The 15,144-nt window shown below is 29.7% G+C and overlaps 1 protein-coding gene across 1 annotated transcript in view; it reads right to left on the bottom strand.

The window, feature by feature from the left end:
* Window positions 1-15,144, bottom strand: part of LOC124885749 (sodium transporter HKT1-like) — a 25,190-nt gene that overhangs the window by 6,042 nt on the left and 4,004 nt on the right. Inside the window, exons 3-4 of the mRNA XM_047394000.1 lie at window positions 15,058-15,142; window positions 6,090-6,319 (exon numbers count right to left, since the gene is read on the bottom strand). Of these exons, the coding sequence (XP_047249956.1) occupies window positions 6,090-6,319; window positions 15,058-15,142 (315 nt within the window). The remainder of the gene's footprint in view (window positions 1-6,089; window positions 6,320-15,057; window positions 15,143-15,144) is intronic.

The raw sequence follows: 15,144 nt of genomic DNA on the forward strand, positions 1-15,144 counted from the left end.
TTTATCAGTATTGTATCTATTTTAGATTTTTAGTATGATTGTGTTTTTGCATAGCAGAACAACTATTTATTATGTTATAATTTAGTTGCTTAATAGTATGCCAGTTCATGGGTTAGCTTGGAATCACTTGTGGTTCTAAGCACCGTGTGACTACTAGGGGGTAATCTCTGGTTATTACAGAGGGTCAACTTGAACCTTTGGTCTTCAAGCATTGTTGAAGGTTCTTGGTGTTCTTGACCAACCTTCATGTCTTATGACAAGAAAAACCTTCAATAGTTGTGTTTGATCTTAAGACCAAGTGAAAGAGTGTAGTCTTTCTTGTTTGTCTTGAAATAAGTTCCAAAACTATACCAAAATAGTAAGGGACAAAATACCTTTCAAAAAGACTAGTTACCAAAAAGGAGTAAGGGGACTTTTTCAAGACTAACCAAAAGAGGAAAAAGCCAACCACCCTTCAAAAGGTGTTTTGCCTAAAAGCTGCAAAGAAAGTCAACCTATTTTGAATGTGGAAAAGGCTCCAAACTTGTGTATTTTCCCTCCAAAACTGAATTTACTCTTCCACAAATTGAAAGTTGAACAAAATTTCAAAGTTGGAAAAATAAGAACTCTTCAAAACCCGTAATCAATCAAGGGATGCCACATCACCCATTTTGTATAGCTAACTTGTTTGTGTTTTGTAGGTAACTTCTTGGCTACAATGGATAACAATGCTCTTAGTTCTATCTTGTCTTGGATTGAAACTATCAACTGAAGAATGGAAAAGATGCACACGATTATGTCCTTAATCAAAGGAGACATGTGTACTATGATTGAGAGGTTGGATCGCATGGAGAGTCAAAGGAACTATCATGCTTCTACTCCTCAACACCATGTTTACTCAAGTGGGTATGATCAAAAAACTCCCACCACCATTGCCCACGAAACTTTACCTCAAATGATCAATCCTCCAAGACCACCAAAAAATGTCATAAGCTAAGCTCTCAATTACCCTCAAAACTAAGACCTAAGTGGACTACCTCCCCAGCAATTTGATCAAGTCAAACAAGAAGGACTTGAAAGCTAAATTCTTCTACTAAAACCAAACTCTCCCATCCAAGATCCACAATCCATGCTCTACTTCACTAAATCAATTCTCTCAACCGAAGCTCTACTTTACCAAAACTGATATGTCCATGTAGAGAAATTTAGTAGAAAGGGACATGAAGGATATGGAGTCAACAATAATTCTTATATAATGGAAGAAGAGTTGAGAGGAAGACCTAGATATCAATAAAGAATCCAGCCCCAAGAGAAAAGACAGAAATTAAATCAGATGAGATTGAAGGCAAAGCTCAAGATGGAGAAAAAATGGAAACTGAGGTGTAAAATAAAGATGGTGATGAAGATAGTGGATCGCATGATAGTATGTGTGACGTTCCAAATTAAAAGAGATGAAGTCATGAATTTGCGGTCAAATTCCTCTCAAGATGGAGAAGATGATATGGGCATGATCATGAAGATGGACGTACGTGAGTGTGCATTAATCAAGCCAAGGGAGTATACAAGTTGAAGTGTGAAAAGGGATTTGGACACTCTAAAGAAGCCCCTACATACACTCTAAGGGCGCCTCTTTTGCTTTCTTCATTAAGGATTTTTTGGACCTTTCACTTTGTTTTGTAATAAGTCTATAAATAGACTAATGTTAGGTCATTTTAGCTTAGTTGTTGAATGATATTGTAAGATAAACTTTGAAACACCTTTCTTCTCTCTTTGAGAGAGTGTAACACCTTAGTTTTAGGGCCTGGATAAGCCAAAACCTAAATGAGGGTGATACTAGTGTGGAATCACTAATGTTACAAACTTGTCTTGAAACATTGGTGCTTGAGTGGTGGACTCCCTATCATGTCATCGTAAGAGTCTTGGTGTTACTTTTACATTAGTTAAGGATCCTAGTGTTTGAGATACACTTTGGTTCTTAGTTCTTGTAAGGGTTAATGTCTCACTACCTATCTTTATCTTCTTGTAATCATTTGTAGTATTTGTCTCTTATTCTAGTGAAAACTGTGGGATCTTGTTATCTTGTGTTTTTATTCCTCTTGTTCATCTCGTGTTTTGTCTATTTTGGGGTTGTTTTACTCCTTGTTATCTTGTATTGTTGTATTGTTGTTATTAGCCGAGACTTGTTTTTATTTGGTTCTCAGTTTTTATTGTGTTTTGTGTCTTGTTTTTGTATTGTGGGTTGATTCCGTTATCATTTGGTATCAGAGCTAAGGTTGATTTTGTTTCCACAAGATCTATCTTGGGCTTGGTTGTTTGAAAATTCAAAAAAAAAAAGAAAAAAAAGTTGTATTCTTGAGTTTGGTGTTCTTAGCCGAGAAAGTTGTTATTCTTGTTGTGCATTTGGCCGAGATTATTGAGTCTAGATTAGGATTATTTTTTACCTGTCTTGAGTATTTCTAGTGTTAGTTTTCTTCTTCACTAACACCTTTGGGTCTAGATCTTATTTGAGGTTGTATTGTTAAAGTTGTTGTTGCGGAACTAAAGGCTTGGCCGTGTGTTGGTTTGTTGTTGTTGTGAATCCAAGATTTGGAGGTATGTTGTTAGTTAGTTGTTGTTGTTGTAAATCTAAGATTTGGAGGTATTGATTGGCATTGTCATTGAGGATTTGTATTTGAGAATGAGTTGTTGTTATTTGGAGGGTCAACTAGAATATTTGGTCTTCATGCCTTGTTGAAGGTTCTTGGTGTTCTTGACCAACTTTTATGTCTTATGATAATAAGAACCTTCAATAGTGGTTTTTGATATTAAGACCAAGTAGAAGAGTATAGTCTTTCTTGTTTGTCTTGAAACAAGTTTTAAAACTATACAAAAATAGTAAGGGACAAAAGACCTTTCAAAAAGACTAGTTGCCAAAAAGGAGTAAGGGGACTTTTTCAAGACTAACCAAAAGAGGAAAAAACCAACCACCCTTCAAAAATGTGCTTTGCCCAAAAGGTGCAAAGAAATTCAACCTATTTTAAAAGTGAAAAAGGCTCCAAACTTGTGTCATTCCCCACCAGAACCGAATTTACTCTTCCACAAATTAAAAGTCGAACAAAAATTTCAAAGTTAGAAAAACAAGAACTCTTTAAAACTCGCAACCAATCAAGGGCTTCCACGTCATCCATTTTGTACAACTAATTATTTATGTTTTGTAGGTAACTTCTTGGTTACAATGTATAATAATACTCTTAGTGCTATTTTGGCTGAGATTGAAACTATCAACTGAAGCATGGAAAAGATGCACACAATTATGTCCTCAATTAATTAATACATCTCCTCAATCAAAGAAGACATGTCTACTATGATTGAGAGGTTGGATTGTATGGAGAGTCGAAGGAACTCTCATGCTTCTACTCCTCGACACTATGTTTCCTCAAGTGGGCATGACCAAAACACTCCCACCACTATTGCCCCTGAAACTTTACCTTAAATGATCAATCCTCCAAGACCAAAATGCCACAACTCTCAATTACCCTCAAAACGGAGACATGAGTGGACCACTTCTCCCACAATTTGATCAAGTCCAACAAGAAGGACTTGGAATCTAAATTCCTTTACTAAACCGAACTCTCCCGTCTAAGCTCCATAATTGAAACTCTACTTTACCAAATCAATCCTCCCAATAGAAACTCCACTTTACCAAAACTAACACGTCCATGTAAAGAAATTTGGTAGAGAGGGACATGAAGGATATGGAGTCAACGATGATGCTTATACGATGGAAGAAGAGTTGAGAGGAAGACCTAGGGATCAATAAGAAACCTGCCCTTAAGAAAAGAGGTGGGAATTGAATCGGGTAAGATTGAAGACAAAGCCCAAGATGGAGAGAAAGGAGAAGCCGAGGTGTAAAATGAAGATGGTGATGAAGATGTTGGATCGTATTATGGTGTGTGTGACCTACCTAATTAAAAGAGATAAAGTCGTGAATTTGAGGTTAAATTTCTCTCAAGATAGAGAGGATGATACAGGAACGATTATGAAGATGGACGTATGTGAGTGCACATTGAATCAAGCCAAGGGAGTGTACAAGTTGAAGTGTGATGAGATCTTTGGACACTCCAAAGATGACCCTACATACAATCTAAGGGCGCCTCTTTTGCTCCCTTCATTAAGGGCTTTTTGGACCTTTCACTTTGTTTTGTAATAAGTCAATAAATAGACTAATGTTAGGTCATTTTTTCTTAGTTGTTGAATGCTATTGTAAGACAAACTTTTAAACACCTTTCTTCTCTCTTTGTGAGATTGTAACACCTTAGTTGTAGGGCTTGGACAAGCCAAAATTGAAATAAGGGTGATACTAGTATGGAATCACTAGTGTTGCAAACTTCTCTAGAAATATTAGTGCTTGAGTGGTGGACTCCCTCTCGTGTTATCGTAAGAGCGTTGGTGTTGATTTTATATTAGTTAAGGTTCTTAATTCTTATAAGGGTTAATGTCTCACTACCTATCTGTATCTTCGTGTAATTTCTTGTGGTGTTTGTCTCTTATTGTAGTAAAAATCGTGGGATCTTGTTATCTTGTGTTTTTATTCCTCTTGTTCTCTAATGTTGTGGCAGTTTTGGGGTTGGTTTACTCCTTGTTATCTCGTATTGTTGTATTATTGTTGTTGGTCGAGACTTGTTCTCATTTGGTTCTCAATTTCTATTGTGTTTTGTGTTTTATTTTCGTGTTGTGGGTTGATTCCGTTATCATCATCTCATGGTTAAACAATATGATTAAGGACACTGATTATGCCAGCACTAGTTTTCCTACTAGGTTAGGATCCCCTAGAAGTTAGGTTGACTGCCTTAGATTGCTACCTTTGAGTTAGTCTTACATACATACTTATACATATATACATATACATATTATTTCCTTCACTCTTCATTGGTATATTGGCTAGCAATATACGGTATTACCCTTTAGATCCTATTTACCATTATAATAGGATAGTTTATCCTCATTGTCTCACTAGATTTATTGTGTTAGTTCCCTGAGTAATTTCCTCTAATTATAATCCAGCTTTACATGTTATTTATCTTGCATTATCTTTGGTGCTCAGTCGGCAATTTCCTACGAAGTACCACACGTTTGGTACTCATACTACACTTTTGAAGCTTGCATATCATAGTACGAGTTCTCGCCTTTGTTGTGTGCATCGTGCGGAGCAGCTATGGATTGAAGATTTGAGGTTAGCTCCTAACATTCGAAGCACTACTACTCTTCCTGTTATTTATTAGACTGATATCTATGTTGTAATCAGATACGGGTTGTACATATATATATTTATTTAGTATTTTACTCTATACAATTATTGTATTAAAAGCTTTTGTTCTGCTTTATATATATTGGTCTTGTTATATTTATTTTGTTATTTTCTTTAATTTCTTTGGATTGTCCGTTACTAGATGTTTCGGATTATAGGTTGGCTTATCAACTAGTGGGTTATGATAGTTGTCATCATGTCCTGAGCAATTGGATCATGACAAATTTAAACTTGGTATACCTTTAGCCATTGTTGGAGTTCGTCGGAGTGTTGGAGTCGTCGGCGTCCACTTCCTACTTCCAGTGAGTCTTCTAAGCACTCAAACCTCATTCTTTAGATGGTGCAGATATTGTAAAGAAGGTTATAATTAGAGACCTTTACTCGGATCGGTTTATTTAAAATGTTTTCCATCAAGAGTACTGGTTGGTGGTTTACAATTAGGGTAGTAGGGCAGCATTTATAGAGGATTTGAAATTCAAATCCTTCGTAGTTGAGTAACTGGATGAAGTGGGAGGTTATAGACATGGGGTTACGGACCATTTCAGATAATACCAACATAATATAGCTCTTGGATGATCTAGTTTACGGAATATATAAAAAAATAATTTTAAAAAATTTATAAATTTTGTAAATTTTGACCATATTTGGTAATGGGTGAACTTTATATATTGGTAAGTTTTCCTATAATTTTTTCAATTATTTTTTAGTATTTCCCTCCATTATGAAAAAAATGAGACGTAACTTAAAGGATAATTCCTCCAATAAAAGAAGAAACGGTCAAAATATCAATTAAACTTTATGAAGAAAAAGATGTCGACTAACCTGATGACTTCAAAGGCAATGTTGGGTACATTGAAGTTGAGTGTATCATTTTTCGTTTTGTCTTTCTCCACTAAACAAATAAGAATGGTAAAAATAACCAAACAAGAAGGTTGTGAGAATGATATGTACTTCACCAAGCTTCTCCTTTTTCTCCTGTTAATTTTTTCTTTAGTTTTTAACCTCTCTTCATGATTATCAACAGGCAAAAAAGTAGTAGAGGATGATAGATACCTGCATTGACAAAACAAACGCAATAAAACAACCATAGGGATTCTTATAATTGTACTTCATAGCAAGCCTTAGATATTAATTCATGATTACAAATTATTATGTATAATGATAATAGAGCAGTAATAATTGTTCTACTGTGATATCCTCCCTCCGTCCCAATTCGTGTGATGGCTTCACAAGGAATGTTTAAAAAATAATATTCTCTTTATCCCAATTTATGTGGCACGATTCAAATTTCGCGAATCAAATAATTTAATTTTAATTGCCAATTTCGAGGAATCTATTTTTTGAAACAAAATTTACATATTTACAAGCTACGCATAAAGTATTATATGTCCAATAATTGATAATTCAAGATACTTAAGAGATATATGAAAACTATTTTCACAGAATGATTAAGTTAAATTATTATAAAATAGAGAAAAATTTTAATTTTGTAAAGGCTGACACAAAAAAGAGTGTCACCTGAACTGAACGAATGGAGTATTATTTAACGTGGTTGTTAATAAAACGCGACAGTGTTGGCACCTTTTTAGAGTGGGAGATGATGCGAATAAAACTTGTAAGGATGATAAAAGAGCGGGCAAGAAATAGTAGATGTTTAGTAGAAGTAAATCAAAAAAATTGAAGACGTGGTAATTCGCAGTGTTAAAAAATGGACTTCTAATTAAACTAAATTGCCAATTTTTTTTTTCAAAAAAATTTACGGTTTCTCTGATACATGAACTAAAAAGATTAAAGAATGATAAAAGTATTTTGAGAAGATATAAATTAAGGGTAACTTGGTCAAATAAGTTTCATAACTAATGTTATAAAATAATATTTTTAATGAATATATTTAAACCGTAAATTAACTCACCTTTACGGTAAAGATACGAATTGCATATACCGTCTTTTTTGTCGACCCTACTTTGTGAGAATATCTTAAGATGTTATTGTATTTTTAAACCATAAAAATACGTATGTTGGATCTAAGGCAGTAAGCTTGACACACCAAAATTACTTATTCGAAGTCAAGAGAAAAGCACAAAAGCAAACAAAAGATATAATAAGTAAAAAAAATGATGTTTATTTGTCTTAGAATAATGAATTTGCTACATGGCTGAAAGAAAATAAGAATATGTTCTTGAGATCTTTCATTATATGTGGTGGCTGCTCGTGATTTGTTATCTGACTCTAAAAATGGAACTAGGGAGTAATAACAAAAAATAGCTTAGCTTTATACGAGCAGTATTAGAATTTAGAGCCCATTTGGGCTGTTGCAAAATTATTTATTCGAGAAACATATTTATAAAATATTTTTTTTATAAATAAATTTTAAAAAAGTTATTTGTGTTTGATAAATTTACTTAAAAAGTGATTCTGATAAGTAGATTGTATTTGGATAATTTTTTCAGAGCCAAATAATCAAAATGGGCATGTATTAATAGACTTTTACTATCAAAATTATTTTATAGAGAAAATTTATTGTAAATATCTATTATAGTATTTTTAACTATCTATTTAAAATTAAATTGAGAAAAAAATTTATAAGGGATGCCAAAATAACATCTGATCTTCCACTATGATCCGTCTCTCATTTATTATCATTAATAATAAAAAAAATAAAAAAGTTATATATTCTTCGATCATCATTGATACTTTCGATTTTATTTAAAGAAAATGAGTGAAAAATAAAATAATAATAATATATAAATAATAGGATGAAATAAAAAATTTTGATGTAATTATGAAGTATAAAATTCTACAATTAGACTTTAATCAAACTTATAAGATATGATAATATATATATATATATATATATATTATATTATATTAAAAGTGTGAAGGGCCGTATAAATCACGTTTGAATTTTTTATTCTTCATTAAAAGTCTTCCCTTTAGATAAAATCGTCTTTTCGCATATTCTATTTAAATTACAAATTCAATAAATCAATATAAATTTGGCCGATAGTACAAATCCACAATCAATATCCTATTCTAACTAAATTTGAACAAACAAAAATAAAAATCCTATACAAAATTAATAAATTAATATGTATTCCTAAATTAGCGTGTAAAGAGGAAAAAAAAGGTGTCCTAAGGAAAAAACTCAAAGTGGGAAAAAATCGTGAAAAGCAAAAAAAAAAAAAAACTTGTATTAGATACAAAATTCTTTGAAGAGTATAATTTGTGTGAAGGTAATTTAAACAATTTAATTTTTCTTTTATGTACACAAAATCAAAATCCTATTCTGACTAAATTATAACATACACATTCATATTCAACCCAAAATAAAACTTATCTTATCTATAATCTATAATCTATATCTATATTTATAATCTATAATATATTAAAAGTGTGAAGTCCTTCCCTAAAACAAAACTATCTTTTTACTATTTTCTTCAATTTATTATTAAATTATTTTTATTCTATTAATTAAACTCCTAAAATATATGAGACTCCTAAAATATATGAAAGAAGAATCAATCAATAGTTTTCTTTGTAGTGATTAATTAAAAAAATACTCCTAAAATAGAACTCTATTAAGAAATACTTCTATAAATATTGAAATGCACGTTACACTAGGGAAGAAATCAGTTTACTTATATGATTGATGTTCATCTAACTTAATTCGGTTGCATGTTTAGATTTGTGGATGCTTAATTTTCTAACCCTCAATTTCTTCACTATTTTTGTCAACATAATAGAATTCAACGTGTGTGTATATATATATCTTCTTTGTTTTTATTCAAGCCATTCCTTAGGGTCAAAATTTTCGCTCAGACAAGAATTATTTTTATCAAAACTGAAGCTTTGTAATCACTTAACCTTTACAGGTCATAAATGAATTTACAAGTGATAGATGAATGTCGGTCAACTTTGAGAATTTTCTTTAGGTAAAGGTTAGGTTTAATTTTATTGTTTTTATATCTGTTTTGAGAATTTTTTTTGTGTAAAGGTTAAGTTTAGATGTATTATTTTGATATCTCTATTATCGTATTATTTTTTTTATAGTTTAGAGATGGTAAATGAGTGTCAGACAATTTTGAGAAAATTTTGGTATAATGGTTAGATTTAATTAAATGTTAGGTTTAATTAAATAAATTCTCCAAAAGATGTTGAATTTAATTATTGTATTTATCTTTATTATTTAGATAAATATCCTATTTAGTATAATATTTGAACTCAATAAAGTGAGGTACACGCGCGAAGCGCGTACACCTAATTAAAAGTATGAAGACCCTTAGAAAAGTGACTCTTAGAAAAGTGATTTGAACTTTTTGCCCTTTATTAAAAGATTCTTCTTTAGATAAAACTGTCTTTTTACTATTTTTTAAATTTATTGTTTAATTATATTTTATTATATTAACTAGACTTCCTAAAATATATGGGACTCCTAAAATATATGGTAGGAGAATTAATTAATATTTTTCTTTACACTAGACTTTTAAAAGAAAATTTTTAAAAACAATGATTATAGTAAATATATTAAAAAATAAATGGAGAAAGTTTTTGTATTATATCTGAACTCCTAAGTTTATGATAATATTTTTATTGGGTGTTTTCTTGTGCGCGAGACTATTTCCCCAAATAAAGGGTGGTTCTTATTATTTTTGTTTTTGTTTACGTCAATTTTTCAAAAATAAAGGGCTGGTTTACTTTTTCTAAAAAAATATTGGTACTTTTTTATTTTTGTGACTTCTTCCAAAAAAATAAAAGGTATACTTGTATTAAACGTGACTTTTCCAAAACAAAATTAAAAAAAAATCTAAAATATATGAAATATAAAAACCTTACTTAAATATTAACAAGTGTCCTTTTTAATTTATGATTCCTTCACTTCTGTAAAAAGCATTGTAATTTTGAGATTTTCACTTCGACTCTCTTTTGTTGTGATATTTTATCTTAATTTTCTCTTTCGTAGGTTTTTAGATATGGTATTGCAATATTTATTTGTCTTTTTTTTTTCCTATCATATTAGAAATTGGTTTAAACTAGAGAATATGATTGTATTTAAACTAGAGAACAAATCGGTTTGTCTACTGGGAGAATATGATTAATGTTCATCTAGCTTGATTTGATTTCATGTCTAGATTGATAGATGCTTGATTTTCTAACCCTCAACTTCTTCACTGTTTTTGTCAGCATAATAGAATTCAACATGTGTGTATATATATCTCTTCTTTGTTTTCATTCAAAATCATCCTTTAGGGTCAAAATTTTCACTTAGACAAGAATAGTTGAATCAAAATTGAAGCTTTGTGATCACTATTATATTTTTTTTATGGTTTACATGTCGTAGATGAATGTCGGTTGGATTTGAAGAGTTTTTTGTGTAAAGGTTAGGTTTAATTGTATTGTTTTGATATCTTTATTATCTTATTGTTTTATTTTAATTTAAAGATGCTAGATGAATGTAGATCGACTTTGAAAATTTTTTTAGGCAAAGGTTAAGTTTAATTGTATTATCATAATATCTCTATTAGTTTATTATTTTGTGGTAGTTTATAGTTCCTATATGAATCTTGATCGGCTTTGAGAAATTTTTGTATGTATAATTTAAGTTTAATTATATTGTTTGATATCACTTTTATCGTATTATTTTATTGCGGTTTACAAGTGATAGATAAATGTTGGTCGACTTTGAGACATTTTTTATATAGAGGTTAGGTTTAGTTGTATTATTTTCATATCTCTATTATCATATTATTTTGTTATTGTTTACAGGCGGTAGATGAGTTTCGAACGACTTTGAAAAAAAAATGTGTGTAAAGATTAGATTTAATTGTATTATTTTTGTATCTCTAACATTATATTGTTTTGTTGCAATTTATAGATGGTAGATGAATGTCGATCGACTTTTAAAAATATTTTTGGTAAAGATTAGGTTTGATAAATAAATTCTCCATCTTTACGTACTCAAAAGATATTAAATTTAATTATTGTATTCATCTTTATTATTTAAACAAATATTCTATTTAGTGTAATGTTTGAACTCATTAAAGTAAGGTACACGCGCAAGGCGCATACACCTAAACTAGTATATATATATACATGTGTGTATATATGTATGTGTGTGTGCTGTGTATAAGTGACAAAGATATTTTTGTCATGAAAATAAATAATTTTCTGTTTCTACTTTTTTTGAAAAACAAAATTTTTTTACTTTAAATTTTCTCACAAGCAGAAAAATTGCTTCTCTTTCTTTTTAAAACTTTTACAAGTTTACCAAATACTCTTCTTTTTTTAAAACAATATTTTTTCTCAAAAAGTTTTTTTTTTTTGTTTTAAAAAAATGCAATCCAAGAAACTGTTAGTAAATCATTATCGAAGAAAAAAAAAAGAGGAGATTGTTAGTGTCCCCTCTATGGTTGCTTCTATAGGAAAAAATAGGTAGAGCATACCAGAAACTGTAGATTCATTTTATAAACCCTGAAATAAGCAGGATATCATAATTTATGAGATATTTATGAGTCTATTTTACCATATTGTCTATATGAGATAGTAATTTGACCAATTTAATCCTCAAATTAACTAACATCTAACACCAAATATGGAATGAAGTTTGCCACAAATTTATTTCAGAATTATTTTCCTTATCTCACCTATTAAACTACTTCATACACAATCAATGAAAACACAAATTCATTATCCAACTCCTCTCGTGCAACTAAATTTCTCATAGTCAACTTTCTCCGATTTTACTAATTGAGTGCCCGTTATACGTGAATTGAATTTATATTAAGTCTTTCGCTAGTCGAGGTCAACAGAACGGGACCTACAAAGCAGAGCATATATAATAGGTTCAACCGGCTAAGGATTGTGTTATGGCAAGTGCAAAATTTGTGGCTTGGAGAAAGAAGTTATTGAGCAGATCGATAAGGCTTAATTGAGAGAGAAGACTAAGGCCCGTTTGGTCCTGACAATTTTTCTCTTTTTTTCGAAGTTTTTTTCGGAGTTGGAAATTGTGGTGTTTAGCCATGAAAATTCGAAAAATAATTCCGAAATTTTTTCCTGAAAAGAGAAAACAGGTTTTTGTTATTTTCACAATTTTCCAACTCCAATTTCAACTTTTATTATTATTACATATAACTCCAATCTTTTAAAATTTTACATAAAACTTTCCTTATAACATTATTTTTTCAATATTATGTATATAGCAGTTTTAAAGAATAAGATAATTATAATTTCAAACTTAATGCTATCCTAGTTAATATATATCTCTTTTTCTCTCTCATCTTTATTTTTATCCCTTATTTAATTTCTCCCTTATTTAAGACATTATTTTACTACTAATTTATATTTATACCCATAAATATATAAAGTATTATATTTATATCCATAAATATATAAAGTATTATATTTATAATAGAAATATACAAAGTATGTTATATATAAAGTTTATACCATGTATATATCATATACCCACATATATAAATATACAAAGTACTAAGAAACATACTAAGTATATTTATAATATAAATATACAAAGTATGTTATATATGAATTTTATACCATGTATATATCATATACACATATATATAAAAATACAAAGTATAAAGAAACATACTAAATATATTTATATATTTATGATATATGATATAATATATCATAAATATGCAAAACATGCTTTACATAGAAATAATTTATTCACAAACAATAATATTTTTCATATATAAGAAAATTAAAAACTAAATTAAAATATTTAGTATTCAACTTGATCATGAATATTGTTAGTGGAGAATGAACTACGAAAAGAAATGCTAGCCAGCCCGTCCACCAATTAAATTGTCAAATCAATGTAAGTTCTATACTTGTATTACACAGGCTGCATTGTCGAATTAACACAACCTGTTAGATTTTTGTAGTGATTTTCTTATTAAATTTAAGTTTTATTTTTTTAGAAGTAAAATAAAGTAATACCATAATTACTTTTATTTTTTTTGAAAGAAACATATAAAACTTTTACATATTTGGCAAATCTATTTCGTAGAGGAAAGGATTGAGAACTCTATAAATAGAAATTTTCCCTTTTCATATCATAACACAATAACATCCACAATGTAACTTTTAAAGAGTTTTGTTTAGAGGAGATTTCTTCCAATAGATTTTAAGTTTTTTTATTTAGTTTTAATATGTAAGCCAATTGACCAAATCATAAATAATATTATGTTTTTAGTTTATTTCTGCATCGTCTGATTTATCGTCTCATAGTTTGCAAACTCTAAGCTTCCGCATGACGCCCTCTCGATTTCGAACACAACAAGTGATATCAGAGTTTATGGTTCAAAGATCCAATAGTGTGGTGAGACGAAATAAATAGGTTAAAAGCAGTTTCAAATCAAGTCGCAACCAATTTGGTGATAATGATGTTTTTGTCCAACTACATGTGGAGAAGATATTTCAATAATATTTTCAACAATCCTGCTGTCACATCTTTAAAAATAAAGCTCTCTTTTAACCCTGTATAGGGCTCCAATATTTTTAACCCAAAAGAGCTAATATATTTTTTAACCCAAAAGAGCTTCATTTTTAAGCATGACAAACAACAGAGATAAATGAATGAAGAAAACGAATCAAGTCAAGAAAATCAAGCAAAAAATGGGAGATTTTTTAGGGTTTTTACCTTGATTTTCTTACCAAATTTAAGTTTTACTTTTTTAGAAGGAAAATAAAGTAATACCATAATTACTATTATTTTTTCTGAAAGGAAAATATAAAATTTTTTCATATTTGACAAACCTCTTTCTTGGAGAAAAGGTTTTGGAACTCTATAATAGAAAACCTCTCTTCTCATATCATAACACAATAACATCCACAATGTACTCTTTAAAGAGTATTGTTTAGGGGGAGATTTCTTCCAATAGATTTTAAGTTTTTTGATTTAGTTTTAATATGTAAGCCAATTGGCCAAATCCTAAATAATATTATATTTTTAGTTTAGTTTTGTGTCATCTAATTTATCGTCTCATAATTTGCAAACTTTAAGTTTCAGCATAATGCGCTCTCGATTTCGAACCCAACACAACCAGCAACAGAAGACAATTACTATATGGAAATGGAGACGGTGATGTATATTTGTATTGAGAAAATGGTCTTTTTTGGCCACTAATAAATTTAGTAGAAAACAATAATTTCTTTTGAAAGATGACTTGTGTAAATTTCAATTTTCTTAAGTATACAAATATAGAATTCATGTAAACAAAAATATAAAATCAAAAATGAATTTATAAATGACTACAAAACTGTTGACACTATTTGTATTAGGGCTTACCTTTTATTAAGGATATTCCTTATTACCTCATTCATCTCAATACGTAGCACTTTTTTCATTTTAGTTAGTTATAAAAGGAATGACGTTTTACTTATTAAGTAACAATTTAACTTTAAGCATCTATTTTATCCTTAATGCGATGACTTAAGGTTACAGAAGTATTTATAGTAACTTATTTTAACCATAAATTTCAAATATCTTTATTTCATTTCTTAACTCAGTCAAAACCTTTACATAAATTGGGATGAAAAAACTATATATATACATACGATTTCAATTGTATACTGGTGTATAGACAATTTACACTATCAACTTAGATTAAAAGTTTTTAAAATGTTACCAGTTTCCAAAGTCATCAATCTCATCTTCCAGTAGACGTACACTTATATTTTACTTTGAAGTGACTTGGTAGTGTTGTAACATTTCTATCACATCTTTTATACTACCATAATATTGTTTAATAGTGCATGAGAATACTTACATCATTAAGGCGAACAATACTATAATTGCTGGACTAAAGCTTGAAATATCGAACACAGATTGACCAGTATGCCTGGTATTGACAACC

The sequence above is a fragment of the Capsicum annuum genome, chromosome 7, assembly GCF_002878395.1.
Source record: "Capsicum annuum cultivar UCD-10X-F1 chromosome 7, UCD10Xv1.1, whole genome shotgun sequence".
In the NCBI taxonomy this organism is placed as follows: Eukaryota; Viridiplantae; Streptophyta; class Magnoliopsida; order Solanales; family Solanaceae; genus Capsicum; species Capsicum annuum.